This window comes from Cervus canadensis, chromosome 21, assembly GCF_019320065.1.
Source record: "Cervus canadensis isolate Bull #8, Minnesota chromosome 21, ASM1932006v1, whole genome shotgun sequence".
NCBI lineage: Eukaryota > Metazoa > Chordata > Mammalia > Artiodactyla > Cervidae > Cervus > Cervus canadensis.
In genome coordinates this window covers 18,655,574-18,671,988 of record NC_057406.1, presented here as the reverse complement: position 1 = coordinate 18,671,988, position 16,415 = coordinate 18,655,574, and the positions used below count along the sequence as shown (strand labels likewise).

General features: G+C 38.3%; 1 protein-coding gene across 1 annotated transcript in view; it reads left to right on the top strand.

The window, feature by feature from the left end:
• LOC122423799 (pregnancy zone protein-like) overlaps positions 1-16,415 on the top strand; it is a 54,751-nt gene continuing 38,336 nt past the window's right edge. Inside the window, exons 1-10 of the mRNA XM_043441190.1 lie at positions 1-132; positions 2,651-2,941; positions 5,184-5,364; positions 6,520-6,670; positions 6,818-6,870; positions 8,001-8,021; positions 8,471-8,639; positions 10,563-10,647; positions 13,442-13,565; positions 15,888-16,002. Of these exons, the coding sequence (XP_043297125.1) occupies positions 2,859-2,941; positions 5,184-5,364; positions 6,520-6,670; positions 6,818-6,870; positions 8,001-8,021; positions 8,471-8,639; positions 10,563-10,647; positions 13,442-13,565; positions 15,888-16,002 (982 nt within the window). The 5' untranslated portion in view covers positions 1-132; positions 2,651-2,858. The remainder of the gene's footprint in view (positions 133-2,650; positions 2,942-5,183; positions 5,365-6,519; positions 6,671-6,817; positions 6,871-8,000; positions 8,022-8,470; positions 8,640-10,562; positions 10,648-13,441; positions 13,566-15,887; positions 16,003-16,415) is intronic.

Here is a 16,415-nt window from a genome sequence, read left to right as displayed (position 1 = left end):
CAGCTGATCGGTAATTAAGCTCCAGTATTCTTGCCTGGAGAATCCCATGGACAGAGAAGCCTGGCAGGCTGTAGTCCATGGAGTCGAAAATAGCTGGGCACAGCTGAAGCAACTAAGCCCTGCACAGCACAGGTAAAATTGAAATTCTTTTTCAATGATGATTGCAATGTGACCTTTGGCTTATAACTTAAATAACTAAATATTCAGATGATGATGTTATAACAGAACTTCTTGTGTTTTTTTCCTATTTTAGAAAAATACTTATTTTATTTAGTTGCACTGGATCTTAGTTGTAGCATGTGGGATCTTAGTTCCCTGACCAGGGATGGAACCTGGGCCCCCTGTATTGGGAGCGTGAAGTCTCAGCCACCAGACCACCAAGGAAGACCTCTATCTCTCTTTAGGTGAACAAGACTTCTTGGTGCTTGCATCTATAGAACAGGAAGTAGAATAGGAATAGTCTAGAATAGAAACATAGGAGAGTAGACCATAGGAGAATAGAAAACATAGCAAGAGGATAGGTGAGATGTTTGTCAATCTAGCAGTAAATCATATTCATCCAAAGACACATGATCTGATTGGGGGACCCAGATGGATGGAATATACAATTAATTTCATTTAGAAATGACTTTCAAACAAAATTTTTCTTGTGTTTAATATTATTGAAATTATAGTAGCTATATATAGCTTTGATAAAGAATATATTGACCATACTTATAATGATAGCTTAATCTGGAAAAATCTATTACTACTCAGAACTGGATAGGTACAGGAACCTCTTTTATAGTTTTCATTATCTTTAGTTTCAGAAATGTATGATAGAGTGATCTTTAAAATATATTGAAGCAGTACTTCCCCAGTGGTCCAGTAGTTAAGACTTCACCTTCTAATGCAGGGGGTGCAGGTTCAATCCCTAGTCAGGGAGCTAAGATCCCACACATTTCGAGGCCAAGAAAAAAAATAAACAAAGTATAAAGCAGAAGTAATATAAAAAATTCAATAAAGGCTTTAAAAATGATCCACATCAAAAATTTTTTTAAAAAAATAAAACATATTGAAGCATGAAATAACAGGGTAAAATTATGTGGGAATACTAGATTGAGCAGAAACAAGAATGATGCAAAAATTTCCAACTTTTAAAAGAACAGTTTGCATTGTTTTAAATGGATAATGGTAGGCAATAAATGACTGCAGTATTTATATCAGTATTTATAAATATCAGTATTTATAATATATTTTTTGTTATCTTGCTCATGATAAGAAGTTTTAAAAGCTAAGCTTGTGTGAAAGGTTAAAATTCTTTTGGGAATGCAAGGAGGGAAAAGACTGAAGACCACAAAAATATGTAATATAAGCACTAGCAGAGAATGTGGAGAACATACTGTTTATGCTCTATGATAAATATTTTAAATGTATCCACTATCATTTTCAATTAAAAATCACAACAATAAAGTTATATAACACTTCAGATTTATTCTTCTACTCTAGAAATTTAAACTGGAATGGTGATTTTTCTTCATCAAAATGTGGATTTTTATACTTAGTCGTTAGGCATTTGGCTAAAGTAAGGGATTGGTATATATCCAAAAAAGTATAATTACGCCTATGAAAAGTTACTTGGAGCATTCTTGAAAATCATTTATTATTTATCATAAGTTACTTTATTCCATATTAAGCTGGCAGAGAATGAAGATATTTATTTATGGCAGTGTAGGAATGCAGGGTGGAAGTGGAAAGAGCATAGTTTCTAACGAGAGAAGAAACCAAATGAAGCTGAAAAGTTTTACCTTCATTCAGCAAGCATTTGCCAGGTACCAAGGCCTCAAACAAGTATTCTTACAGTTTACTTTAACCTAGCATTATATCACTCATAGTTTATTATCATCATTGAAATTTTATTTTAAATTAATCTTTATTGGAGTATACTTGATTCATAATGTTGTATTAGTTTCTGTTTACAGCAAAAGTGAAGCAACTTTACATATACATATATCCACTCTTTTTTAGACTTTTTTCCCCATATAGATCATTATAGAGTACTGAGTAGAGTTCCCCATGCTACACAGTAGGTTCTTATTAGTACATATTTTGTATATAGTAGTGTGTATGTCTATCCCAATCTCCCAATTTATCCCTTCCCTCTCTCCCCATGCTGTCCCCCTTTGTAGCTTTGTTTTCTACATCTGTAACTCTATTTCTGTTTTGTAAATTAGTTCATTTGTACCATCTTTTTAAAGATTCTAAAGGTTATTTTCTTAGAAGATAAAATTAATTAATTGGCTTTATATTCTAGATGTTAAATGAACTAAGAAACTATAATAATGTATTACATGGGTTCATTTTCTTTATAAATAAATATAAAGATAGATATAAAAAGTGAAAACTAAGCTTTCAAACAATGGAGAGATTATCTTTATATTTATTTTGTTTAAAATTCTGGGATAAATTTTCCTTTGTTTCGTTAAAGAACTCTGTTGGTTGACGCTCAGGGAATATGTGCTGTTCCCTGGACTTCCAGGAAAAGATCTGTGTTGTGTATTTACATAAGTAGCTCTTGATCATATCATTTATTTTGATTTTTTTTCTTAAAGATGTTTAAAGTGCTTTTTAACAACCACAACTAATGTAGTCTCAACATTCTATTTTTCAGGCCCTTTGAAAATTTGAGCAAGTGGATGGAAGTGATCTGCAATTGATTTTTTTATACTGGAAGTAGTTAATATGTTACAAAAATAAATGGTTAGCCATTTACTTTCACTATCCATCAGGTAAAATAAAAACCAGGGATTCTGGAACAAGAACAGAGTTCAAGGAATCAAGGACTCAGACTCCCATTCTTTCCTGGTCCTCTCTACACCATGAGGGGACATCAACTGCCTAATCCAGTCTTGATTCTGCTTTTCTTGCTCCTTCCCAGAGATGCTTCGGCTACCTCCAAACCGTAAGCAACATTTCCAGAAAATTCTAATGCCCTCCTCTTTCCCATTCTGTTATATGTTTCTTGACGTCTGTCTTTTTGTTTATTTCCTAATTCTCTATGAAATTATCTGCTGTTGAAAAGCATTGAAAATGATTACCGCAGGTGGTAAAAGGTAGACTCCAGTTCTAGAAAACTCAGAAACACAAGGTAATAATATTTGTGAAATATTTGTGAAACGTTCACCTACCAAGATGATGGAATTCTACAATATTCACCAAATAAAAATATATAATTCCTACCAAAAAAAAAAAGATAAATTCTTTACTGGCTAATGAAAAAGGCTGCAGTGTCTTGTCTTGGCCATTGCAAAGTGACATAGTATCTGTGTCTGCTCCAAGCCATGGGTTCCCAAGATGGATGAGACCTAAAGACAAGCCAGGATTTGTGTGTCAAGTCACTCAATCCTTCACCAAATCTTTAAAGGCTAGCATTAGATTTTGAGAACATACAGATCAACAAAATGTGGGCTGTGACCTCAGTACCTCATAGTATAAAAAAGAAAGAAAGAGAGAGAGATGGTGCACAGAGAATGAAATAAAATGCAAAAACAGAACCAAGATTCTGTGGGAATTGTTGTTCAGTCACTAAATTGTGTCCAACTCTGCAACCCCATGGACTGTAGCCTGCCAATGTCCTCTGTCCAAGGGGATTTCCAGGAAAGAATAATGGAGTGGGTTGCCATTTCCTCCTCCGGGGGATCTTCCTGGATCAGGGATCGAACCCTTATCTCCTGAGTCATTAGGCAAGCCCTCTGTGGGAATACTGACAAATAATACTCACTCCTCATGGGAACTGATATAAAGGAAGGGGCATCACCAAAGTCTACATAATGAAGTTGTTTTTGAGATGAGTCTTATGAAGCAAATAGAAGTTTTCCAGCTAGACCAGGACACTTCAGATAGATCGACAAGCATAAGCCACCAGAGCATCAGAGTACAGTATGTTTGTGCTTTTCTAAATGATGGATAAACAGCAACAGAGGAATGAGGAATGAGGAATCCCAGAGGAATTGTCTTCTGGCTGTATGTGGTAATACATCTGATGCTTAGCCTAGTTTGTCTTCTATCGGCAGATAGTGGAAAAAAGAAAAGAGCTAAGGTTGCTTCTGAAACAGTATTGAAAATAGATTCAGTTCCTCTCCATGAATTGTTATCTCTTTAATGTTTCCTGCAACAAAGTGATTTGTGATACCATCATACGAAACCCAAGACCACACACACACAGACAGATTCTCTTATTGGTTTCAGTGATGATTAATTGATTAATAATATTGTTTGTTAATAAATTAAAAGTGTTTTGAGAGGACTGTTGAAATATTACTGAGAATTAAAGTGGTATGATATTAATGTGTACAACACACATATATGTTGTGAAAGGATTTTCCCCATTGAGCTAACTAATCTATCACATAGATTAATCTAGTGATTTATCTAGCACATCTGTCTTTCAGCTATCTATTTTTGAGGGAGAGGTAAGAACATATAATTTCTGATCTCTGAGCAAATTTCAGTTATATAATACAGTGTTATCAGCCATAGTCACCACGTTAGATATTATATCTTCAGCTCTTATCACCTCATAAATAAAAGTTTATGCCCTTTTACCAACCTATTCCTATTTCCCTCTACTTCCCAGCCACTGGAAAGTACTTTTCTACTCTATGTTTCTAAGTTTGACTTTTTTTAAAAGAAGATTCCACATGTAAGTGATACCAGGCATAATTGTCTTTCTCTGGTTTATTTCACCTAGCATTGTGCCCTCAGGGCCATCTATGTTGTCACAAAGGGCAGGATGTCCTTCTTTGTTTAAGGTTGAATAACATGTGTGTGTGTGTGTGTGTGTGTGTGTGTGTGTGTGTGTGTGTGTGATCACATTTTCTTGGTTCACTGAAAATTTCTAATTTAGAAAATTACCTCTCCAAAATATATAACAACTCATGGAGTGCTTATCCATAGCTTACAAATAGGTTTGCTAATGTTGTAAGGGTGACTATTTCCACCATACCAGAGAAATGTCTGGGTGTTTAACTTGGTAGGGGGTTTCTGAGTTTCTACGGTCTCTGGATTGGCCTTTGAAGAATATACTCCTTGCCACTCCTGCTGAAACCTAACTCGGTTCTGTGACTGATGAAGATAGCAAAGATTATCTAGAAGACAACCACAACAACCTCTCCATGGCTGACCCAGACCCCTCTTCTCCACAGGCAGTACGTGGTGCTGATCCCCTCACAGCTGTATGCTGGTGTTCCTGAGAAGGTCTGCGTCCTGCTGAATCACCTCAATGAGACCGTGGCACTGACAGTAACTCTGGAATATCAGATGCAGCGCAGGATTCTCTTCACAGACATGGAGGCGAAAAACTCCTTTTACTGCCGCTCCTTCACGGTCAGCATTCCTCCTTGGGGGAAGGGAGATTATTACCGAGAGAGCACATTAGCTGATGCCTTGGGTTCTGACCCCCAACAATTAAAAAAAACCTCAGCTTGGTGCTCTGTGATGACCTTGATGGTTGGGGTAGGGATGGGAGGGAGGCTCAAGAGGGAGGGGATATGTATATTCATATACTTGATTAACTTGGTTGTCCAGCAGAAGCTAGCCCAACATCATCAAGCAATTATACGCCAATAAAAAATAAAATACAAAAAAGAAAAATGAAGAAAACTGAGGAGTACAGAATGAATTTCAAATAAGTCTAAAGATAAAAGTTTTACTGAATATACTTTCATAATATTTACAAACGGAACTGGTGCAATATACAAAAGATAATAATGGCTATAGGAGGGATTTTATTTGCTCTTAAAGCAAACTTTGAAGGTAAATAATGTTCATGCCTTTATAGATATAAACACATAGATTCATAAAGTTTAGTGACTTATCTAAGATTTCCCAGGTGATTGATGGTTAATGTACTGTCCTTGTAACCTTTTCTAACTTAAAGTATTAAATAGTTAATCATACCAGCTTACTACCAATGATAATATACAGTGCTGCTTTTGACTGTTAGAAAATAAATTTTAAAAATTATTTTAATACTACCATATTACTGTCAAAATGAGAACTTGTTATTGCCTTCATTGTCATGACTGGTTGAAGAATTATTTCATCTTTATTGCAATGACTTTTCTCCTTTAATCAAATCAATAAATTGCCACTTTCATGTTATACAATCATATTAATATATAAAGCAGGGGACATTCCATTTGACCCTGAAAAAATGAAAATGAAAGTATCTGTTTCTCAGTCGTGTCCACCTGACTCTTTGTGACCCAGTGGTCTGTAGCCCACCAGGCCCCTCTGTCCATGGAATTCTCCAGGCAGGAATCTTGAAGTGGCCATTCCCTTCTCCAGGGGATCTTCCTGACCCAGGGATTGAACCTGGGTCTCCTGCATTGCAGGTGGATTCTTTACCATCTGAACCACCAAGGAAGCCTAGCCCTTATTAATTCCCATGGAACTAACTGGAGAAATGAGAAAGTCACAAAGGCTGAGACATTCAGAAGTGGATCTGGACAGATTCTTCAGCTCATTTCTGTTTTACAGATTCCGGAGTCAGCTTCCTCAGCATTCATAACTGTGCAGGTGCAAGGGCCAACCCAGAACTTCATAAAGAGGAAGCCAATATACATTAGAAAAGAAGAAAGCCTAGTCTTTGTCCAGACAGACAAACCCATCTACAAGCCAGGACAAACAGGTATAAGGAACCAAACAAGCAAAGGCAATCTGAAGGGTTGGAAGTGTGGTTCTCTGTTACATTTTGGAAATCCTGGCACATTGTTATTTGTGTTATCATCCTGAATTTCCACTGGTGGCTTTCATGAGAAAAATCTCTGTGTTTCAGTGAAATTCCGCATTGTCTCTATGGATGTCAACTTTCACCCTTTGAATGAAACGGTGAGTCTCATAACAATGGCTATTTTGTTGTTGTTCAGTTGCCAAGTTGTGTCTGACTCTTTGCAGCCCCATGAACTGCAATACACCGGCTTCCTTGTCCTGCACTAACTCCCAGAGTTTGCTCAAGTCCATGTCCCAATATTGAGTAAGTGATGCTATCTAACCATATCCTACTCTGTCGCCCTCTCTCCTTTGCCTTCCATCGTTCCCAGCAGTAAGACTGGCAGAAAAAAAGGCCAAAATGTAAAACCTGTTCTTTGGAGAACCTGAGACCAATATGAGATACTTAAATCTACCACAGAAAGTTCTCCAAAGCATATGACTACTCGAGGATAAGGGAGATAAGTTCATCAACTACATTCTTAAAGTTAATTAAATATTCAGTTGAAATTATCTCCTTAAAGACTCAATTATTCTAAATGGGCAAAAGAAAATAAATGCATTTGATATCTCTCTTAAGAGAAATGGAGAATTTCTCACAGATAAAAGTTAACTGCAAAATAAAACTCATTATTTGGACCTTTTTACATAAGTCTAGGTTGCATTATTTCATAAAAGGAAATCATGATTTCTTTTGTTTGTTTTTTTAAGAATGGTTTTTTCCTTCTCTTTAAAAAAAAAAATTATTTGTTTTTGGCCATGCTGGGTCTTTGTTGCTCTCAGACTTTTCTCTAGCAGTGGAGAGCGGGGGCTACTCTCTAGTCGCAGTGCACAGGCTTCTCATCGCGGTGGCTTCTCTTGTTGCAGAGCACAGGCTCTAAGGTGCCTGGGCTCAGCAGTTATGGTTCCCAGGCTCTAGAGCACAGACTCAATAGTTGGTGCACACAGATTTAGTTGACTCACAGAATGTGGGATCTTCCCAAATCAGGAATCGAAACTGTCGCCTGCATTGGCAGGTGGATTCTTTACCACTGAGCCACCAGGGAAGCCCCCGTGATTTCTTCAGAGACTATGTCCCAGACCAAACATACGAAGTGTTATGACTCAAACAGGGCCACATGTCCTCATCCAGACAAGAACTGAATAGGCAGGCTCACTTCCTGCTGGTCCAAATACTGTTTTAATGCTGGTGTCACAGTTTTGTCTTTCTATACTCTATCTCACACTCATGCTATTTGTTTTCTTTTCAGTTCCCGGTGGTTTATATTGAGGTAGGTAATATCTTATGTCTCTCACTTGGAATGAGGACTCACTGTGAGTTATATTAACGTCTCTTTCCACTTTCTCCTTCCCCACTGGCACTTCTCCAGAACTAAATAAACACTGTTTTCCCTGTCTGTCATAAATCCTGGGGAGAGTGGATAAGATGTCAATGAAGGAACAAAATACCCTGAGATGATGCAATGTAGTGGCTCTTGCAATATTTCTGACCGAGATAGGTATGCATAATCACAAAAAGAGCTACTATCACCTGTCGTGTCTCAGCTGGGCAAGTTTCCCATTTCTCAGTCTAGAATTCCTAGAAACCTTTGATAATACCTCTGGTACCAATTTACCAACCAGCTAATTAGCCTATTTCATTCTCTCTGAAAATCTGTCCTTCTACTCAAAACTATATATTTCAATTGCCGCAATATATATCTGATGCTTTTACCTATAGAACCCCAAAAGGAACCGGATTTTCCAATGGCTCAGTCTCAAATTGCAAGGGGGACTCAGTCAGCTCTCTTTCCCACTCTCAGTGGAGCCCACACTGGGTTCCTACAAGGTGGTACTGCAGAAGGAGCCTGGGCAAAAAATAAAGCACTCTTTTGAAGTGAATGAATACGGTAAGAATCCCACACATGTCAAAGACATTTATGACATTAAAGAATGTAAGATTGGATCATTTTTTCATGTAGGTGACAAAAAAAATCTGGCATATAACAATTGAAAAGTAGCAAGTATTTTTATTTATCTAAATATTTGCCAAACGTTTCATGCAACTATCTCATTTAATCTTTACAACAGCCCTCTGAGGCAGATATTATACCATCTCTATTGTACAAATGAGTATATTGATACTAGAGAAGTTAAAAATTTACCAAAGTCACGGAGCCAAGAAGCAAAAGAGATTTTAATATTTCCAACCAACGCTATTCAAACATAAATTGTTAACCAATATATTGTGTTATCTACATGCATCTCTTGATCTGTATCTTACAACAGGACATATTTTCTGGGATTACATCCTTGCTGTCTGTAACCTACATGTAATCTATGCTAATAATAGTACTCAGACATTGAAACCATCTTATTAGTTATCAGTTATGTGGAATTTCTAATGTAAGTTAAATACATCATGCTGTGGATAAGGAGTTGTTGTTGTTCTATTGCTAAGTCATGTCCAACTCTTTGCAACCCCACGGACTGAAGCAGGTCAGGTTTCCCTGTCCTTCACTATCTCCTGGAGCTCACTCAAACTCATGTCCATTGAGTCAGTCATGCCATCCAACTATCTCATCCTGTGCTCCCTCTTATCCTCCTGTCCTCAGTCTTTCCCAGCATCACAGCCTTTTCCAATGAGTCAGTTTTTCACATCAGCTGAACAAAACATTGCAGTTTCAGCTTCAGCATCAGTCCTTCCAATGAATATTCAGGGTTGATTTCTTTTAGGATTGACTGATTAGATCTCTTTGCTGTCTAAAGGACTCTCAAGAGTCTTCTTCAACACCACAGTCGAAAGCATCAATGCTTCGATGCTCAGCCTTTTTTATGGTCCAACTCTCAAATCCATACTTGGCTACTGGAAAAATCATAGCTTCAATTATATGGACGTTTGTCAGCAAAGTGATGTCTCTGCTTTTTAATACACTGTCTAGGTTTGTCATAGCTTTTCTTCCAAGGAGCAAGCAGCTTTTAATTTCACGGCTACAGTCACCATCTGAAGTGATTTGAGAGCCCAAGAATATAAAATCTGCCACTATTTCCACTTTTCTCCATCTATTTGCCATGAATAGGAGACTTATCACAAAAACAGGATTCTCCATTCTCACCAGAACTGCCATGAGAATTATAGAATAGGGATTAATTATAAGAACAACTAACATTATATACAACTGTGTGGGAGAGGCTGGAAAAATCTGAGTCCAGCAGCAGGAGTTGGTGGATCAGAGGAAATTACTAGCCAGGCTTCCTGAAGCCAGGGTGAGGATGTACAGATCAGAATTTACAAGGGCACATTCAGATTCCAGAGTGGGCCACTGAGGGAAACTGGTAGAAGAATCAATGCGAGAATGTTAGCTCTCCCTCCTCCCACTTTGGTATTTCTATAACCAGGTGTCTGGTGGTGGGCCTAGGGTCTCTATGAGTCAGCAGGGTTAGAAGTTGGGAAGAATAGCTAGAACAGACAGGGAAAAAAATAAGGACAACCTGAAAGTTTCTGGCCCCTCTGCACCTGTGACCATGTCTAATCATGGTGACCTTCAGAGACTAATGGAGCTGTTTCCCTCCCACCTTTGAAATCTTGGACAAATTCTGAGGAGAGTCTAGGAACTATAATACCAGCCTAAGTTACCATGGTGCTAACTGCCCGTGGGTATGAATGACATTTCTTTCTGCCAATAGTGACCTGCCGCTCCTTATTGTAATTGAAATCACTTCATGTGACTCTTTGTTACAAAATTCTGTAATAGAATCATTACTAGTACTCTTGCAAGACTTTCTGCCTGCTCTCACATTTGTGTTTTTTTTTTCCCTTTTGTTGACAACAGTTTTGCCCAAATTTGAGGTCCAAGTGAAAATGCCCAAGAAGATTAGTTTCCTAGAGGATGAATTTGAGGTTTCTGTCTGCAGCTTGTGAGTTACAATTTTTCATCTCATTCCTATTTTTCTACCCTGTTTATATTGCACAAAATGATTACTGGCCTTCCAAATATTTTAATTAAAGAAGTAATGAGTCTCTCCAACTTGTCTGCGCTTAGACCAAGGAGCAGGGGTGATAGCATGCAACATGTTTACTATTGTTAGTAAAATTATTAACTGAGCATTTAAAATGTGCCAGGCAATGTTTAAAGTGCCTTGCACTTATTTGTGTTTTTGTTCTTACACTAACCTTGTGAGATAAGGATAATAATTCTCATTTTACAAATGAGGAAACTGTAACATATAAAGAATAAACTAACTTGTTCAAGTTCCTACAGACAATAAATGGCAGATTGGAATTTAAATCCAACAGTCTGGCTCCGGACCCTGAACCTTTCTCCATAATTCTATATTGCCTTGGCAAGTAACAAAAAAAATATAGCTGCATGAAGCATTTCTATATCCCAGACACTGGGCTAGAATGAACCCAAACCATCTAATTCTGGAGCCCATGCTCATAGCTTCCATGTTATTCCATGTCTTATTATCTCCAATTTTATTTGTCCCCATTTTTTTAAATTCTGGGAAGTGAGAAAGAAGTTAAGCAGACCCTCTATCTTAAATGCTGGATACATTAATATAGAATTAAAAATGCATGTCATTTAACTTTTTTGCAAAGTAGAAATAGAGATACAGACATAGAGAACAAATGGCAGGGACACCAAAAGGGGAAAGGCGTGTGGGATGAATTGGGAAACTGGGATTGACACGTATACACTACTGATACTATGCATAAAATAGATAATTAATGAGAACATATGGTATAGTGCAGGGAACTCTACTCACTGCTCTGTGGTAACCTAAATGGTAAGGAAATCCAAAAAAAAAGGGGATATGTGTTTCTGTAGAGCTGACTCACCTTGTTATACAGCAGAAACTAACACAATATTGTAAAACAACTATATTCTGGTTTAATACAATGAAATTTTTAAAAAGAAATAAACAAAAATGCATGCTATTTATTTCTTCCCTGATTGCCTTTGGGCAATAAAGTCCCCTCCAGTTACATCAAGGAGGTTGGATTTACTGCTTGCTTTTAAAAACAACATGAAAAACGTGTGTTTTCCTCCTTCTCACCAGTTCTGATGCTTTGCATTTTTTCATTAGGGAGAAAGTCTTTTGCTTCGGATTTAAAGATAAGATTCAACAAAGTGACTAAATTTAGTAAATAATTTATTACTTTATCAGCACTTATAGAAATTTGAGGGGGAGGAGACACTAAAAAGAGGAAGCTTGGGGTTTCTGAGACCAAACTTTACCTACTTCATAGTTTGGACAGGGTCTCCAACCTAAGCATGCAACAGAATCTATGGAGGTGCTTAGTTTAAATGTAGATTCCTTGGCCCCACCTCGAAATCTAAGGAAGGATTCAGTACTGTAAATCTCACTGCATGTCTCAGGGAACGTCCATGGAGGTGGTCCAGAAAGCTTGACTGAGTTCACGCCTTAGTCTGTTCAGGCCGTCATAACAAAGTACCACAGATTGAGGAACTTATTAACAACAGAAATGTATTGTTCACAGTTCTGTTGTTGTTCTGTCACTCAGTTGTGTCTGATTCTTTGTGTCCCAATGGACTGCAGCACGCCAGGCTTCCCTGTCCTTCACCATCTCCCGGAGCTTGCTCAAACTCATGTCCATTGAGTCGGTGATGCCATCCAACCACCTCGTCCTCTGTCATCCCGTCTCCTCCTGTTTACAGTCCCAGAGGCTGGGAAATCCAAGATCAAGGTGCCTGCCTGGTCACATTCTGGTGAAGGTCCTCTTTCTGGTTCAGAGCATCTTCTTATGTCCTCACATGGAAAGAGGGACAAGAGATCTCTCTGGAGCCTCTTTTATGAAGGCACTGACCCATTGAGAACTTTGCCCTCCTCCCAAAGCCCTCACCTCCTAAACTATCATCCTTTGGGGTTTAGAATTTCAACATGAATTTCAGGGTGACATAAATATTCAGGCCATATATCACATCCTTCCATCAGATTTGGCAGAATCCAACTATCATGATACAGTTCATTTACAATATTTTTGTTCTGTAATTAGTGCTTTCCCATTTAATTCCTCACTTATCCTCTTAAAACATACATAAGTTAGGGAGGACTTAGAAATACACTCTTTGGACTTCCTTGATGGTCCAGTGACTAAAAATTTGCCTTCCAAGGCAGGGGGTGCAGAGTCAATCCCTGGTTAGGGAGATAAGATCCCTCATGTTTTGCTGCCAAAAAACAAACATAAAACAGAAGCAATATTGTAACAAATTCAGGAAAGATTTTTTTTTTTAGGTCCACAACAACAACAAAAAAATCTTAAAAAATAAAACCAGCAAACAAACAAAAGAAATACACTCTCTATGTTTCCCTAATTTTTTTTCCCTTAAATGACTTTGGAGGTGTTGACAAAGCTAGAATCATAACTTAGATAATATGACAGCAGAGAAAGAAGGAAATAGGCAGTTTTATAGTCAAACCTCAACTGAGAGGAAGGCAAGATCTGAGAAAAACCACATTGTTACTTTTCCATTTGGAGGTGTTTCAAAAAACAATTCAGTACTCATAAATATTTTCTTTTAGAGGTGTAGATAAGACAGTTTCAGAATAAGTACTTCTAAATGATAATGCTATGAAAGGAAATGCAGTTGCTGTAGATGAGTAAGATGAATGGATCAAATCATGTGTAGGAAATGTGAGTTATTTATGTTAAATATCTTTTTGTATGACCACTTTATTGTTACAGATATACATATGGAAAGCCTGTCCATGGCCTGGTGACGATTAATGTGTGCAGAAAATATATACAGTACGGTTCTCTCTGCCATGGAAAATATCCACAAAGCATCTGTGAAGAATTCAGTCAACAGGTATATGGAAACCATTCTCCCCAGGACACTAACACCAGATCTTGCTTTCTTGTGACTGATAATACAATAAAGAGCACAATACAATGCAACATAGTACAATGTGACGTGAGAGTAGTGTTAGAATTAGTCACCTATGAAAACTGTGGAATAAGGGAAATATTTTAAGATTGCCTGGCAATAATCAGAACCCACTTGAAGACAGGCCTCGTGGATTTACAATAGTATTTATTTGGCCAGTTTTGCAATTTCCTTCTGACAGCAATCAAAATGCCAGGTGTCGGGCCTAAAAGGATGTGGAAGTCTCCAAAGCTGGCTTTAATCAAACAGAAAACAGAAGGAAAATATGGCAAATGTTAAGAATTGGGCCAGTGGGAGAATCAAGTGACACTATGGAATCTATCCTGCATGTGGGAGTCTATGAGATCAGCATCAGGTTGAAGGGAGGGGGGGCGGACCAAGAGAAAAGATGGACGGGAGTCCTCGATTACATCAGAGAAGATGTAAGGGAAACAGCAGCAGGACATGTTGTATTAAGAAATGAAATGTATGATTTACTGATTTCGGAGGAAGAGTACACAAAAGGTCAAGGTGAGGCAGTGTGAGCAGACATCGTCAGGTGTGGAAAAACAAGCTATCCAAGCTGCAGAATGAAAGGCTAAGGTGGTGAACATGGTGATGAAGGTTAAGATGAATACTGATAAGCAAGATAAACATGAGAGAAATCCAGCTGTCAAAATCTTTATCGAATCAGGGAAACTAAGATTCATTTTCATTTTCAAATGAGTCATGACATCTGTATATAAGTAAATTAAATGAATTAAACTTGTGCAATAAATATTTATTTATTGTGCAATAAATATTTCTAGGCAAGAATACTGGAATGCATAACCATTCCCTTCTCCAGGGAATCTTCTGGACCCAGGGATCAAACCTTGGTCTCCTGCATTGCAGGCAAGACTATTTACCATCTGAGCCACCAGGGAAGCCCAAACTGTGACTAAATTATACTATGCAATAAATATTTTCATGCAAAGAAGTACAAAAATGAAAACAAATCTTTATTATAATATGGAATCCAACGTTTAGTTTAGAAATCTGATTTCTATAATGATTCATCTAGTCAGTAAATGGAGAAGGCAATGGCAACCCACTCCAGTACTCTTGCCTGGAAATTCCCATGGAAGGAGGAGCCTGGTAGGCTGCAGTCCATTGGGTCGCTAAGAGTCGGACATGACTGAGCAACTTCACTTTCACTTTTCACTTTCATGCATTGGAGAAGGAAATGGCAACCCACTCCAGTGTCCTTGCCTGGAGAATCCCAGGGACGGGGGAGCCTGGTGGGCTGCCGTCTATGGGGTCGCACAGAGTCGAACATGACTGAAGCGACTTAGCAGCAGCAGCAGTCAATAAATATATGTGCTTTCATTAATGTCCTAGATATCAAGAAAACACAGTTAACAGTCCCTAGTCAATATTTGGGCTTCCCGGATGACTCAGCAGTAAAGAATCTGCCTGCAATGCAGGAGATGTGGGTTCGATCCTGGGTCGCGAAGATCCCCTGGAGAAGGAAATGGCAACCTGGTATTCTTGCCTGGAGAATCCCATGGACAGAGAAGACTGGTGGTCTACAGTCTATGGGGTGACAAAAGAGTCAGACACAACTGAGCCACTGAATAACTACAGTCAATATTTAGGTGGAGATCATTACAGAGGCTTCTTAGAACATGTTATGTCTGAGTTGAGTTTAGAAGAGCTGTAACTGTTGGCCACAATGAGAGAGAAAGCAAGAAAAGATATTTAAGGAACAACGTACACAAAGAGATAAAATTACAAAATACCATGGCATGTTGGGAAACACTGAGCTACATTGCATTAGTCGTGTCCAACTCTTTCAACGCTGTGGGCTACAGCCCACCAGGCTCCTCTGTCCAAGGGCTTTCCCAGGCAAGAATATCAGAGTGGGTTACCATGACCTCCTCCAGGAGATCCTACCAACCCAGGAATCGAACCTGCATTTCCTGTGTCTCCTGCATTGGCAGGCAGGTTCTTTACCACTAGCGCCACCTAGGAAGGAAAGTTTAATATGACAGAAATGGGATAGACTTTCAGAAGGGAGGGGAGAAAGCTAAGGTTGGCAATGATTGATGCAATGATTAATGAACAAATTTTGTATCGCCTGGGGGAAAAGATAAGCACCCAAAAGGTGAACAAAACATTTGTAAAATTTTCTTCTGTGGCCAGCACAAAATCGTCATTGGTTGACAACTGACTTTTTAAAATCACAAATCAGAGGACCCAGGACTTCTCTTCCTTTCTTTTCAGGCAGACAATGAAGGTTGTTTCACACAACTAGTAAATGCTAAATCATTTCAGCTGAGACAAAAAGGATATGAGAATACATTACAAGTGGAAGCCAAGGTCAGAGAGGAGGGAACAGGTTTGTATTATTATTAAATGTATATTAATTTATTTATATATTTATCAAACATTTATCAAACATTCAATCCATGTAAAATACTTTCTAGTTTCTGGGGACTGTGTTAGTGATATGGTCTCTGCCCTCAAGGAATTAGGAATCTAGAAAGAAATTATACATATAAATGGCTATGTATATATGTATCTATGTATTATATATAACCATAATAAAATTTGGAGGCTTCCCAGGTAGCACTAGTGATAAAGAAACCACCTGCCAATGCAGGCGATGCAGCTTTGATCCCTGGGTGGGGAAGATCCCCTGGAGGAGGGCATGACAACCCACTCCAGCACTCTTGCCTGGAGAATGCCATCGACAGAGGAACTTGGCAGGCTATGGTCCATAGGGTCACAAGGAGTCAGACATGACTGAAG